This window comes from Ipomoea triloba, chromosome 4 (genome assembly GCF_003576645.1).
Source record: "Ipomoea triloba cultivar NCNSP0323 chromosome 4, ASM357664v1".
NCBI lineage: Eukaryota > Viridiplantae > Streptophyta > Magnoliopsida > Solanales > Convolvulaceae > Ipomoea > Ipomoea triloba.
Genome location: NC_044919.1, coordinates 31,080,559 through 31,096,446, shown reverse-complemented (window position 1 = coordinate 31,096,446; position 15,888 = coordinate 31,080,559). Strand labels below are relative to the sequence as shown.

General features: G+C 35.2%; 2 protein-coding genes across 3 annotated transcripts; one reads left to right on the top strand and one right to left on the bottom strand.

Annotated features, from left to right (window-relative positions):
• Positions 1-3,156: 3,156 nt before the first annotated feature.
• LOC116017018 (E3 ubiquitin-protein ligase CHIP) lies at positions 3,157-7,174 on the top strand. 2 transcript variants are annotated; one of them, XM_031257522.1, is made up of 8 exons: positions 3,158-3,543; positions 3,630-3,697; positions 3,789-3,852; positions 4,830-4,901; positions 6,086-6,219; positions 6,330-6,483; positions 6,577-6,687; positions 6,793-7,174. In XM_031257522.1, the coding sequence occupies exons 1-8, from the start codon at positions 3,433-3,435 to the stop codon at positions 6,916-6,918; spliced, it is 840 nt and encodes a 279-aa protein (XP_031113382.1). In that variant the 5' UTR covers positions 3,158-3,432; the 3' UTR covers positions 6,919-7,174. The 2 variants fall into 2 exon arrangements, with proteins under 2 accessions (XP_031113383.1, XP_031113382.1); XM_031257523.1 differs by lacking the exon at positions 4,830-4,901 and having other exon boundaries at positions 3,157-3,543.
• A 4,322-nt stretch (positions 7,175-11,496) lies between these two features.
• Positions 11,497-13,850, bottom strand: LOC116016934 (U-box domain-containing protein 9). Its single transcript, XM_031257399.1, has 2 exons — positions 13,344-13,850; positions 11,497-12,784 (listed from the first exon to the last, which is right to left on the bottom strand). The coding sequence occupies exons 1-2, from the start codon at positions 13,644-13,646 to the stop codon at positions 11,699-11,701; spliced, it is 1,389 nt and encodes a 462-aa protein (XP_031113259.1). The 5' UTR covers positions 13,647-13,850; the 3' UTR covers positions 11,497-11,698.
• Between the last annotated feature and the right edge of the window lie 2,038 nt (positions 13,851-15,888).

Sequence of the window (15,888 nt, the reverse complement as noted above, 5' to 3'; positions counted from 1 at the left end):
TGGAGTATGATGGCTATGTACTTCCCACAATAGTTGCAATGGGATCTCCAGAACATTTAAACAAATTCTCTTTTGGAATAGTAATGTTTTCACATCCAATTGTTTGCCCCTGAATTTCTCCATCGCTTATGTTTGCAATCCATTCTGAGAATTGCTTTAGCTTTTCATAATCACTATTTGAGGATGAGCTTTGAAGTCGCATATTTTTTGTCAGACGTAACACTTTACAGTACGCTCACAAGTAAGATGCATTTATTGTTGCATTAACAATATCCTGTCTACTTCCTTTTGGGATAACTGACAAAATTTGTCAAAAGTCTCTGCCAAATACAATAGTTTTCTCTCCGAAAGGCATCTCTAAACTTTTTGGATTGCAAAAATGCAATACATCACGCATACTTCTATCAAGTGCTTCAGAGCAATGCTTATGCATCATTGGTGCTTTATCCCAAATTATAAGTTTGCACTTAATAATGAGTTCTGCAAGATGACTATCTTGTTTGATATTACATGTTGAATCCTCATTTGGGTTTAGGTTAATTGCAAACCTTGAAAACGCAGTCCTTCCGCCGGGTAATAATAGAGAAGCTATACCACTTGAAGCAGAATTAAGAACTATTTCTCCCTTTGACTTCAATGTTTCCGAAAGAATTCTCCAAACAAATATCTTTCCAATTCCTTCATAATCGTAGACAAAAAAAAAAAACTCCTCCTTGATTTGAATTTAGATCATTCATTATTGTGTTGTAGACATCATGCTGCTCGGGTGTTAGATTTGATACCAATTTTTTGTGCTATTCTTTAAGTTCTGCTTTGTCATAACGCATCTCATCATACACCAACCTATTCATCAAACTGGCCGAACAGTCGATATCTGGAATTGACATTTGTTGGCAATCATGTAGGCTCTTCCCACATCTTTTCAACAATTTCTCAATCTCAACTAATGCTTGATTTTTTATTTCATCAACACTGAGGACTAAATCTAAAAAATATCAAATAATATATGTTAGAAAAGTATCACCATCTTGGAACTAATAATATTAGACATGAAATAAATTATTAAAGCAAATGGATAAATACATACCTTTGAAGTTTAATATGTTACGTTGTTTGTACAGAATATCATCGGACATATATGTCCAACATTTGTCCCAAACCACTTCCGGACGACTTAAACAATTTGAAGATAACAATGTTGTGAATAAATTTCTTAACTCTCTTGCAGTTGCCCACTGACTTGCTTCAACAATTCCATCAATACATTCTTTGTCGTCTTCCAATAGCCCAAATGCATAACATGCATCATGGTAATTGTCGTACAACATCCCATTGATTGTTCTTAAGTCTTCATAACACGTAGCCCTCATATTACAATCAAAAGACATCTCAAATAGTACATCTCACCACTTTTAGGAGGAACATATATAAAAAGCTCGACCAATTGAGAATCCTCGTTGTCTTGGAACAAATTCCCTTGTTGCTTGTTTTCAAACGAAATTTGTTGGCATCTCTGCATAAGTTAGTTGCTTTGCATCAGGGTATTTTTTGTGTGCCTCAAGCCAAGCCAGAAACATGCTATGTTTTACCATATGTCGTTCTCCAATGACATCGATGGGAGCATCCTCATCAAAATAAATACTTTGTTCATTTGACAGATGAAAATTTAAGCGCTCTACAGGAGGATATCTGTATTGTATTTCAAAACCTAATATCCTCCAAGCAGCTTTACACTAACATAATATAGTAATATTTTTTTGGAATACTATAATATAAATCATATAGTAATTTGATTGTTGAAATTTTTTTTTGAATATTATAATGAGAGGAATTTAATTACATACATTAACATAATATAGTAATATTTTTTTGGAATACTATAATATACATCATATAGTAATTTGATTGTTGATTTTTTTTTGAATATTATCATGAGAGGAATTTAATTACGTACATTAACATAATACAGTAGTATTTTTTAATACTATAATATACATCATATAGTAATTTGATTGTTGGAAGTTTTATTTTTTTGAATATTATCATGGGAGGAATTTAATTGCGTACATTAACATTATATAATAATATTTTTTTTGAATACTATAATATACATCATATAGTAATTTTATTGTTGGAATTTTTCGTAGATTAACATAATATAGTAATATTTTTGTTAATACTATAATATACATCATATTGTAATTTAATTGTTGGAATTTTTTTTTTAAATATTATCATGAGAGGAATTTAATTACATACATTAACATAATACAGTAGTATTTTTTTAATACTATAATATACATCATATAGTAATTTGATTGTTGGAATTTTTATTTTTTTTGAATATTATCATGGGAGGAATTTAATTACGTACATTAACATTATATAGTAATATTTTTTTGAAAACTATAATATACATCATATAGTAATTTGATTGTTGAAATTTTTATTTTTTTGAATTATCATGAGAGGAATTTAATTACGTACATTAACATAATATAGTAATATTTTTTTTGAATACTATAATATACATCATATAGTAATTTGATTGTTGAATTTTTTTTTAATATTATCATGAGGGGAATTTAATTACGTACATTAACATAATATAGTAATTTTTTGAATACTATAATATACATCATATAGTAATTTGATTGTTACTATATGTACATAAATAAGGAATCCATACAGGAATAGAATTGAATAAAAAATATTTCACTAATTTCCGTGTATAATAAGGAATGGAATCATATTTTAAATATTTTGTCAATTTTAGCCATAGATAAGGAATGATAAGGAATGCTATAATTTTTGATAATGAATTATTATATAATATTATGTTGATCGATTTCAAATTCTTTGGACTAAAATGAGCGGGAAAGCTAGTACTTCTGTTTTAATATATATATAGATATAGATGACTTAAAGTAATACTAGTAATAATCACTCAAACAACATTTAATTATATATTTTTAGTTTGATGATAATTCATCTTTCACTTTAGTTTTGTTATATGCTCAAAGACTCAATATTATATAATTCATTTTTTCGTTTTCTAAATTTGGTTCAAGGAGATTTGATTCTGATTTGTGACTAGAAAATTAAAATTAATAAGGTAACATGATCAAATAAAAATGGTGGAAATTGTGAAAGTGTTATCGGAAGTAACTTTTCGATAGTGTTTGTCATTTTGCGGAAAGAACTGCAGTCGAAGACTTGCACAAGGAAAGTGGGGAAGACTTGGTTGATTTCCACGAAATTATGGAATCAACCACATAATCGACCAATAAAAAACGCGATGGAATAGTTTTCAGGATTTCAGACTTGGATTATACTTTCCGTTTGATTGCATTTTCAGAGATCTTGCGAGGAAGAGATACGTAGGAGAAACGTCAAACGTGCAGGGTTTGCAGAGGGAAAGGGAGAGAGGAGATGTCGCCGACCGTCGCCGCCGCCGCCGAACAGGCGGAACAGCTGAAGGAGAACGGAAACCACTGCTTCCAGAAAAACAAATTCAGCGCCGCTATCGATTTCTATACCGAGGTATTCATCTCACTGATTTTCACTTCCGCTTCGTTTTTTGTCTGAAATAGTATTGCACGATATTTGATATGATTTTTTGATTCCAGGCCATTACGCTGTGCCCTAATGTTCCGGTGTACTGGACAAATCGTGCTTTGTGCCATCGCCGGCGGAAGTATGTATGAACTGTGAAGTTACGGGCTCTACTGCTTTGTGTTTTCAGTATTTTTTTTTTCTTAGGTCATGTGTTTTTGACTCTGTGACAGTGACTGGTTAAGACTGGAGGAGGACTGTAGAAGAGCAATTCAGCTTGATCATAATTCTGTTAAGGTGTGTGGAGCAGTATATTCTCTGGTTGTGGCACAAACTGTAGCTTGGCATGTTATGGCAAGAATTACACTGCTTTAGCCCATTAGAAATGGCTAGAATGCCTGCCATTTTATACCATAAATTATTTCCTGGAGTAGCCATTCCTCAAAATGTTCTAACACTGTATTCTAACAGAAAAAAAAAAACCATTAAGTTACTATGATGGAAGATTTCTACAAAATCATGCCTTCCTTGCAACCCCAAAACTACTGGTAGTTAACATATCTTAAATTGAAAGAGGCAGGGATTAAAAGGAAATTAAATGACAGAGTGCTGGTTTGTAATTCCTTGCTGCTGTTCTCACCATTTTCATAAAACAATGATGAAAATGACCAAGTGGCTTTTTGAAATTGTTAAATGCCGGAGTAATAATTAGGAATGGGTTAAAATAAATGATAAGAGGGAACTCATTTCATTATTTAGCCTGTTGAATAATTCGTAAGTCAACTTTAAGGATGTCTGTTGGCATTAGCATGCAGTAGAGGAAAGAGATGATCAATCCAAATGGCAATTGATTTTTTCCACTTCTTGAAATGAGTAGATGAATTTGGGGAGAACAAAAGTTTTTATAAACCTTTGATTTGGAAAATTGGAATGCAATCAAGGATTATACCAGAGAGGTGCAAGTTGCAGAAAAAGAGCTTATGGGTCTTGAAAATCTATTTTGAGTTTATTTCCATAAGTCTTTTTTTTTTTTTTTTTGGAGCTTTTCACAAAACTCTAGAAAATAGCTTTTTATAAGCCAGTTGAAATGACAAACTCATATATGCTATTTTCTGTTGCACTTATTTTAGCTGTTTATTCTAACTGGGACTTAGTGCTCTACATATTTGCTTGTTATGGAATCTCCCCCCCCCCCCCCCCCCCCCCCCCGCCCTTTTCTGGATGAAAAATGGTCTTTCTTCTGATGCAACGAATGCTGCTTTTTTGAACAACAGGCACATTATATGCTAGGTCTTGCTTTGCTACAGAAAAAAGACTATTCTGAAGGAGTCAGAGAATTGGAAAAAGTATTCGATGTGCTCTCTTCTTTCACCAGATAATAAATATATTTGAGTTTTGATGCTAATGCTTTTCATGTTCTCAAACATAGATGTACACACACACACATTTCAAATGCATGTGGAGTTGCTGACTCTGAGATGGTGTTCATTCACATTGGAATTAGAATTCCAACTATATAGTCATCAGAAATCATCCAGAGATAATATACTGAATACTGACTACTAAATCAAATAGTTTCTACGTGCTACTTTGGTACTTGGGTTTAAGATAAGCATATACAATGAGCTACTCACTCTATTTGTTTTATGAAAACATTACATGGCACGTCTTCAACGTTTCTTTTTGGAAATTCATCTTTATATATATTTGATATATATTAATGTAATGATTTGTGAAGATTATCCCTCTTAGAAAATGATGGTTAACTAGTGAAAGATAGAATTAGATAACCATTTTTTACAATTGCTGCTATTGTTATGTTTAGCATTTTGCTGAAATACCATACGCAATGTGTACTGTTTATTCTCTGGAAGATGTAGTTGAGTTCAATTTGAAATCTATACCATTTTACAATTTGTCGGTCTTAATGCTATAACTTTTGTGTGAATTGGCAGTTTTTGTGATTGCTTAGATATATGAGAGAGCAGTAAGAACACTACTTTTGGTGATCCAGCTTTCCTTCTGAGAAGGATGTATAATATATTTTATAGAAATAGGAAAACTTTATTACCTGGATTTGGATGCCAATTATGAATGCCTCTATCATTATTTTGCAGTTGGAAGTGTTCTGCTATGATGGTCCACATTTTCCTCTTTATTCTATGGAACTGAGTTTTACATAACTTTGCTTTTGGGCATTCTGCTAGAATGATAAAAACTGACTTGAGAAAATGGAAGGAATGAAAGAAATGGAAGCTACTTAGTAACAAGGCTAATTATTATATTAGAGGAAATGGTGTTAGTTTGGGAAGGTTACTTGGGGTTAAGGTGCATAATTGGTCTATGTATCTTTGGCTTTGGCATGTACGCACAAACTTTTTAGCCGACAAAACATGTGGACAAGTACTTAATTAGTAACATAGCTAATTTTAGGAAAAAAGTAGTGTTAGCTGAAGTTTGCTTCTTGCTAAACAATGTCCAGATGCAGCATCTCATGTATGCATTTGACTTAGGCCATTGATTGATATAGGCATTGGATCTTGGTAGAGGTGCTGATCCTAAGAGTTACATGGTAGAGGAGATCTGGCAAGAGCTGGGAAATGCAAAATACTTGGAGTGGGAACATGAATCTACCTCGCGTTCCTGGGAACAGCAGAATTTGAAGTAATTTTAAATATTTTTCTGATCTCAACTTTTATGTTTTTGATCCACCTATTGTTTGTTTTGATGGTTACATTGGTTAATTCTTGATTATCTTCCTCTGTGTGCCACAGAGAATCTTGTGAGGCAGCTTTTAAGAAGAAATATTTACTTGATAGCTCAGAGGCAGAAGGATCTTCAGATGAACAGATTAATCACCTCGCAGAACAACTTGAAGCTTTAAATTTAGTGTTTAAGAAAGCTGCAGAAGATGATACACCAACTGAGGTGATTATTTTAGTTTAGTGTTCTTTTTGGTCTTTTCCTTTCATAAGGAAGTATGTTGTATATATGTTTTGACACTTGGCAGAGGATTTCCAGGTTCCTGATTACTTGTGTTGCAACATTACACTAGAAATCTTCCGCGATCCTGTCATTACACCTAGCGGCTTTACCTATGAGAGGGCAGTAATCCTTAACCATTTGCAGAAGGTAATCTTTAATGAATGCCACCCTAGATTTTCTGAATATCTTTCTCTGTAATAAGTCCAATAATTTATTTTATATGCATTGATCGTCCACTTTGTGACAAATTAGGTGGGCAACTTTGATCCAATTACTCGAGAACCACTCAACACATGTCAGTTGATACCCAATTTGGCTATAAAAGAAGCAGTACAATCATATTTGGCTAAGCATGGATGGGCTTACAGGACGGATTAAAAGTTCTACGTATGACTTGACACCAGTTCCTTGCATGTTGTAGAGGCATTTAAACTCACTGGGTCTCTTCATACTTCTTCAATATAAGTGCCTATCGGGTGCTAGTATCGCTTGTAATGTTAGTCAGAGATTTGTACAGTGCTATTATCGTTTGCTCTGTGATTGTGATCAAACCGTGTACAGTTGTATGAAAGATTGTGTGAGGCAGCAGTGGCCCTTTTCTTCTAGCTATCAATCGAACAAGTTTTGGATATTATTGAGGTTCATCTAAAAACTTTTAACCACAGCTAACTCCTGTCTATTTTTGTCTGTGTGCATTGACTATTAAGGGGGGCTACAAGTGATGCCGCCATCACATTCAAGCTGGACCTTATAGCTCCTACTTCCCATCTCGAAGCTGTTAGCGATGTGCCCATACGGAGCTGCATAGCATGTGAGGTATCTGGAAAATGACATCTCTTGATTCTCGAATACCATTGTTTACATTTTCATGTGATCGGATTATATGTTGGTTGCAGGAATAGGCACGCGGCATGCAGAGCCAAAGCGGAACTAACCATGTGTCTGTCAGGTATTCGGAAAGGTTTGCCACACACTGACACACCTTTGCTTCAAACACTAGTTGTATACTGATTAGCCGTCACGTTTTTTTCTATTATTTGCTTCACACCACAGCCAGCTAATATGGATTGACAATGGATAAATCATCCACTATAATAGTTGCAGTTTCAGTAGAGAGAAGATGATTCATACTAAAACACGACAATGGCTGGCCTGTCCGCTTAGCTGCATTTTTTGTCATCAAGCCATAGTTATTAGTAAGTTTGTCTATTTTCAGTGATTTTTTGAATTATATATAGTTGATTCCCAGCGGTGTGGGTCTGTGGGACATTGAAGTTGGAGATGAAAGTTGCACTGTTCCCATTCATGTTTCTTGTGCTTTGAACCCATCTCACTTCTTCTACTACTACACATGGTAGACCCTCATCATCAATCATTTGGAGGATTGATATCATGGTAAAGAATTCTAGACTAGACTTTAGTCAGAGTAAGTCAAATTTTGTGAATGGTCTGAGCTGAATTCAAATTAATCTCATAATAATGAAAGAATTCCAGACTAGATTTTAGAGGATCGGCATCATGTTAAAAACACTCTAGACTAGACTTTTAACCAGAGTAAGAGCCAATCGTTTGAAGGATCGACGTCATGCAAAAGAATTCTAGACTAGCCTTTACCTAAAGTAGGAGTTAAACTCTGTGGATATGACTTAAACTAAATTCGAATTAATCTCACCGTAATGAACGTTCTACTATATTTCCTCTCCAATCTTCCTCTTCTAATGCAGCAATACCTAATTAGATGACTACTTCTTTTTAAAAAACCTTGTGGTCTAATAGCATCCGGTTGCACTCCACATGGGAGGGGGTGGGTTAGAGCACTAAATTGTAACAGAGTTAATAGTACTAAAAAAAAATCCTTTTTAAAAAACTAGTAGTGGGGTTAGTCAATTTATTGATGAATAGAAGCTATATCAATTGACTCTCAAAATGGATTAAACCTATCTATTTTCTTTGTTTTAAGATGGACTATACACCCCACCCTACAACTTGACTATCCTCATAAATAGGAACCCAAAGAAGATAGATTAGATTAAACCTAATAATTCAAGTAGCAAAGGTTGTAATCCAAAGTGATGTATTGGTTTTTGGCAGGGTCTATAAATTCAATCTAACTTCAATATGCCATCACATCATCGGGAAGAAGAAAAAGGGGAAGATGACACAACATGACAATAATGAAGATGGAAGGGGAATCTTGTTTCTTCTTTACAGTTTTATACATCTTCACCCAACACAAGTATGGAACAAAAATGGGTCCAGTACATAAAACCAAAACCCCACTCTTAATAACAATACTTAATTATCTATTTCAATCATGTTTAATTACTCTAATTTTTTGGTTAATTAATAAAGTGGGCCCAATGAATACGAAATTATAGTATAAAATTTATCTTTCTAAATGCTTTCGGCTTCTGCCGACAATTAGCCATCCCTTTCTGCTTTCATGCCTCACTTTACGTAAATGTCATTAAAATCGCTATATTCTTTGATTTAAAAGAAAGCCATTAATTACTACTTGAAGGTGTGTTAAAATGAAACACATTTTATGACCCTAATCAGTGAATGGTCACAAGAAGATATAATAGTCTAAATTGTTTATAACTGATTTGTTTGAACCAAAAAAATCAATAAGCAATGTTCGACTAACTCAAGTGAGTTACGTTGTTCTACTATATTCTTATGGTATCATTTTTGTCTTCTTTGGTACAAAATTCCATGTCCATTTCAGTGATTTCACCACCTCTTCATGATCCATATCTGATTGATACTTTCTCCCACAACTAACACGAGAACAACTTCTTCCCTAATTACAATGAAGCCAATCACTTTCTTACCATAAGAATGGAATCCGTGACCTTTAGAGCCACAAGTCGATGCCGTTAAACTGCATATTCTTAAACCAAAATAGGTTAACTCTAGCTCCCGCGTTACCTCCACCTATGCAAGATTCTTATCTTATCTATGGAGTATGGATATGAATAAGAGAGAGGCATTTGACTCATATTATCTCACATAACTTTAAAAATGTAAGTTCTAATTTTTATTCGGGAGAAAGGTCGACCCAAACATAACTTTAAAAATGTAAGTTCTAATTTTTATTCGGGAGAAAGCTCGACCCAAAGTTCTTTAACATAGCAAACCTATGACCTTGTTAGTAGTTTGTTTGCCAATTGCCCAACTACTAAGTTATATCATGTTCCCTTATCTTTCTAGGGAATTTGAAGTCACTATGCAAAAAAGAGATTCTCAACCTTTGTATTAAGTTTATTTTTAGTAATCATATTCCTTTACATTTTTAGATTATGTGAGAATCATATTCCTCTACATTTTTAGATTATGTGAAATTCATAAAAATGTAACATTACCTCAAAAAGTTCACATTTTAGGGTGCAGGTGGAATCTCACATGTCTTGGAGATGGGCAAGTTTTTGGTGTGTTCAAGAAAACATGATTATTGTGAAAGAGTTGGGACATAGGCAGATCCTAAATAAATGGCAAAGTATTGAATGACTGATCATGAGTCGGATGAATAAATAAATAAATAATTAATTAGATACGCATATCGCAAATCATATGCTTCTGCAAACAGCATATATACATATATACTACTATATCCTTGAGAATAAACAAACATATCAAATGACAACTAAGGATAAATCACATGCATGGAATTCTTCATACCAAATTCTTGAAGCTTAAAAAATTTAACGGAGTAATTTACAAGTAAACATATTTTCTGTTTTTTTAAGGATATCTTGATAATAGTTGATCAATTTAAATTTTTTAGGAATTACCTTCTCCAGATTTAAAAGAATTGAGAATTTCTCCTATTAGTAAACATAGCCTCTGCAAGCACATGTTCAGACTTTAGGAACATTTATCATAGTAAAATTTACAAGTAAACATAAACGTATCGTAGTAAAATTTACAGCATATTAGGAGTGTTTGGTAAATAGTTGTTGGTTGATAGTTGTTAACTGATTAGGTTACTAGGTTTAATTAGTTGATAGTATTGGATAATTGTAGAAAGATGTTTGGTAAATTAGCTTAGCTGATAGTTGATTATATACAAAATGACTTTTGAAACAATAAGTTGTTATAAAAAACTAATTAACCAAATACTTATATTAGTTGTTTAACCAAATCAAACAATTAATAGTGGGCTTTCAAAAAAAAAAAAAAAACTAATAGTGGTCAAACAAGTCAAAATTGACTAATAGACTAACTATTTTACCAAATAAGGCCATTATCTATTTTTCTCTCTATAAAAAATTCTTCTATTAGTAAATTAATTTCTCCTATTAGTAAAAATCCACGTCCACGTCCGGGAGGCATAAGAACATGGAATAGGGTTTGATGATTTTAGCGTTGTGATGAAGACTTTTTAACCCCTAAAAAAGGGTGGTTTGGATGCAAAATGGAATGGAAGGACCACAAGAACAGATAACACAACACCATTCAATATGGGAACAACACCCTATTCTTCACGTGTGATTTTAATCCATTCATTCAAGCACTCCAAACTCTTGACATAGATAGAATGAGTGTGAGGTTTTGGGTCTTTTCTCAGGCCAAAACAAATCACCCCCTCCTGTGACAATGAACATTAACCACCCTTCTGCCACACAGTCAGAATGACCTACCACCAGTTATATATGTATATACATGTATATATGTGGACCTGAATATTGTTTAGGGTGTAAAACAAAAAGAAGATATCTGTCCTTGTAAGTTTACTCACAACACACAATAATAAACTACTCTTTTGCTTGGAGACAAGTAAAGGAATCCCCTTTGCTCCTTTAGTTGAAATTCAAGCAAAACCCACCAAATGTAGGAGGCCATGTGGAGCAATAATTTCACAGAAAGGAAGAATAGACTAACAAACCTATCACATTGTGTGTGAGTAAATGAAAGAGCCCACTGAAATGCAAGTCAGGTAATGGAGCGTTGATGTAGAATATCGAAGAAGATAGGATGCTATTATTTATAAAAACTTCTTGATTAACTAGACATAGAGACAATGTAGCATGGTAAACTCGAGATAGAATGTACAGAATGAAGGTCGCAAGCGACCACACAATATGCCTCGATATAGATATTACGTGGAGTTTAAAAAGGTGTAGAATTTACAGAGATTTTGCTCCTGATGGCTTTGTCATGCGGTGTGGGTAAGGTTGACAGCCCTGTTGAGTCTGTCAAGAATGCCGCTTGCCTTCCTCTTGGCTCTTGAAGTGCCATTTCGAGCGAGTTGAGAGATAGTGCGATGCATGTTCTCCTCTTCCCTGATTTCCTTCCACTTGGTCCGGTCACTGAAACAGATTGTGTGCAGGACAGCAATGCAATTCTCCTTGTTGCGAGCACAAGAGGTCTCCCTTATTAAATTAAGCAAACATGGAACTGCCCCAAGCTCCCCCATTTCCTCAACTGCCTTCTGATTGGTAGAAAGCATTGCAAGGATGGACAAGTGTTCATCCACATGGACTTTATCGATGATCTTTTTCAGGAGAACACCCACTGCACCATCTCTAACAGCTCTTGCCTTATTTTCATGGAGAATACATAGGTTAAAAATTGCTGAAGCAGCATCTTTGATTGCCAAAGGATGCCCTTCTTCCAAGAGGTCAATGAGCGGTTTCAGGGCACCAGATTTCCCAATGAGTGCTTTATTCGAGTCGACAGCGGATAGTGTGAAAAGTGTAGCAGCAGCATTGCTCCTCGTTTCGATTGTTCCTGACCTTAGAGCGCTCATGAGAAGAGGAATAACCATTGGGGTTTCTGCAACGAGCTTCTTATTATTATCATGAATGGAGAGGTTCAAAAGCGTAGTGATTATGTCTTCTTGAAGATCAGGGTGTATATCATTCTGAGACTTGGTTTGAGTGAGGGGGCACAACAGCTGAGGCACCGCCTCCACAGATTCTCCAAATAACGCCCTGAACGAAGGCATTCGTTTCGTTAACAAACGCAACTCTCTTGCAGCACCTTTCTGCTCGGACACCGTGGAAGACATCTTCTCAAGCAAAGAAAGAAAATGGTCCCGATCAGCCTCAGTAAGCCCCTCATCACTCAAATACAGAATAGGATCTGGCAACTGAATCCCATTACTCTCACACCACCGCGCAATCATATCCCGAATCAAGTGATTAGGCGTGAGCAGAGTGTGTGAAAGCACTTGCTGGGTTCTTGGACATGTCCTGTTCCCAGCTTTTAGCCATTTCTGAATGAATGGTCTATCATAGGTCTGCAAACTCATGGAAGGCAGTTTCATAAGAATCCAATACAGTGAACTGAACATTATTAACAACAAATCTGTAACAAAATGGAGGGAATTACAGTGCACATTCTTTTAATAATGCAGACAGAGGCAATGGAGTAATCTGTCTCTATAAATGACTCTTTTCAATTTTCATCCATACAGATTGGAAACAGTAAGAGACTGATGAACAAATATGAATGCACCAAAGAAGCATTGTCAGTTGTATTGAGATTAACGAGAGCAAGGATCATAATAATAATAATGAATGACAGAAAGTAAAAAGACAGGATTTAAGTTGAGTATTTGTAGATATTCATTTGGATTCAACAATTTGCAGTGTTAGCAAAATGTTCAAATGCCAAAATTACAGGAAGCTATGGCACTGTTGGTTGATTTCTAGTTCAGTCAAGGAAATTCAGAAGATCTAGCGTCGCAATCAGCGATACATTATCCGTTAAATTTGTTTAAATTTCAGCGGAGAAGAAGCGGCGTTGAATGGAATCAAAACGGATTTTAGCTAACCGTAACGGGGAAGGGAACTAACCTGACCGGTGGAGACAATAACGGGGTCCCTCATGAGTTCCTTGGAAAGCGGGCACCGGAATTCGTCCGGCGGGGAGGGCATGCTCGCCGGCTCTCTGAAAGATGATCGTTGCGGATGCTTAGTTTTGAGGTCCTTCAAGGCGCTAAGCGCTTGAAGAGCTCTATCAATGGCGTCCACATTGGAATCCTCCTCGCTGACTATCGCCTTCACCGCCCTCTCCAGCTCCTTCCTGAGCTCCGCCGCCCTCGCCGCCGCGGCCGCCGACGCATCCACGCGCTCCACCACTACCCCACTCTTGGCCATGAAACGTTTCACCACAAATCGAATCTCTCCCCCTCCCAACTCAAAGCTAAGAATTCTCACAATGGATTCTCTCCTTTTTTGATTCTCCAGCTGAGCTTTCGATTCCTCTTGTCGTTTTTCGTATTCATTATCTCCCTCCCCCCTCTCTCTCTCTCTCTCACTCTCTCTCTCTATAGAAACCACCGCAGTGTGTGAACTGTGAAGTGCAGTGTGGAATAAGAATGAAAAGAGTGTTAGATAGGCGTAGGGGAGGGTGGGGTCCACCGTGGGCGGGTGGTTCCCGGGTACGCCATCACGCCGGACAGCTGGCACCTACGCGGAACTAACTGTCCTCCTCTCCTCTCCTCTCCTCTCCTCTCACCATTATTTTCATCAACATCAATCTATACTTGTGTTAAAAAAAAAAAATAATTACCCAATAAAAGTATAAAACAAATTACCCAATAAAAGAAATAATTTTACGATTATATACTGATTTTTTTTTAAAGATTATATACTGATTTTAGTAAGGGAGATTGCAATTTTCTACCGTAACAATCGAGTATATTTAGTATAATTAAGTATGAAAATATGAAATATATGACTATATCAAATATTATTGCTATCGGTGTGAATCCACCTAATATACAAATTCACATTTTATACAATAATATTGTATGAAAGAACTAGTATTTTACCCGTGCGATACACAAACAAAATTATGTTATTATGAATTTAAATAAAAAATTAAAAAAATAAAAATATTTTAGAATGTACAATATAATAGAATAGTTGTAATTCCATATATTTGGTTAAATATCTATTTTCATAGCATATAAAATTTACATTTAAATTTTGTATAATTAATATAGTCTCTAATTAATCTGAAAGACAATACATCTTGCATGGCATGAACAGCACATAACAAATTAAATATCATACTTGTATAGAAAATTAACCACAATAGTAGATATGAATGCAACACCAATACATATAAAAGCTACCACCTGCATTAATAGATACAAATCGTCTCCCAAATCAAAGACATTCTTTTTTTCCGCACAGGCAGCGTACACCTTGCAGATAATACAAAATCTCTCAATTCTGGGACTTTTTTTTCGCACAGGCAGCGCACTCCAGTGCGACACCTGTGCAAAGTTGACATAACCACCTACTAGTTATTTTTCACCATTTTATTATGATATGATCGATATATATATATATATATATATATATATATATATATATATATATATATAGGTTTTTATAAGAAGGGATTAGCACGATTCAAAATTCCCAAATGGATATTTATAGGTTTTCTGAGTTAATTGTCAAGTGTTAATACACGTGGACTTTATCGATGATCTTTTTCAGGAGAACACCCACTCCACCATCTCTAACAGCTCTTGTCTTATTTTAATGGAAAATACATAGGTTAAAAATCGCGGAAGCAACATCTTTGATTGCCAAAGGATGCCCTTCTTCCAAGAGGTCAATGAGCGGTTTCAGGGCACCAGATTTCCCAATGAGTGCTTTATTTGAGTCGACAGCGGATTGTGCGAAAAGTGTAGCAGCTGCATTGCTCCTCGTTTCAATTGTTCATGACCTTAGAGCGCTCATGAGAAGAGGAATAACCATTGGGGTTTCTGCAACGAGATTCTTAGAGCATCCTTATCAGTGAATATTGGGAGGTTTATAGTACACTCCATGCTTACTTGGAGGAGAGATAAATGAAGAAAGAGAAAAAAAAAAAGTTTAGCCTGCAAATATGGAGTAACTGGAACAGTAATTGTTCATACAAAAATCAAAGCCGCGTGGCTGCAACTAGGGCGCCCTCTGGGCGCGTCTCTGGCGTGCCTAACAATACATTTATTTTATTTTATTTTTTGTTAAATCAAATTTGTTTTTATTTTTTTTCTTCCACCTCATCCCTCTCTCCTAATCACACTTACAAAAAACTCCTCAAAAACCAAAAAAAACCCCATTGATATGGATGCTCTTATTATTATTATCATGAATGGAGAGGTTCAAAAGCGTAGTGATTATGTCTTCTTGAAAATCAGGGTGTATATCATTCTGAGACTTGGTTTCAGAGTGGGGGCACAACAGGTAGCATACGCCCGTGTAAATAGTACAAAATCTCTCAATTCTATGACATTTTTTTTCGCACAAGCAGGACACGCCCGTGCAGATAATACAAAATGTCTCCCAATTCTAAGACATTTTTTTCCGCACAGGCAGTGCACGCCCGTGCAGATAATAC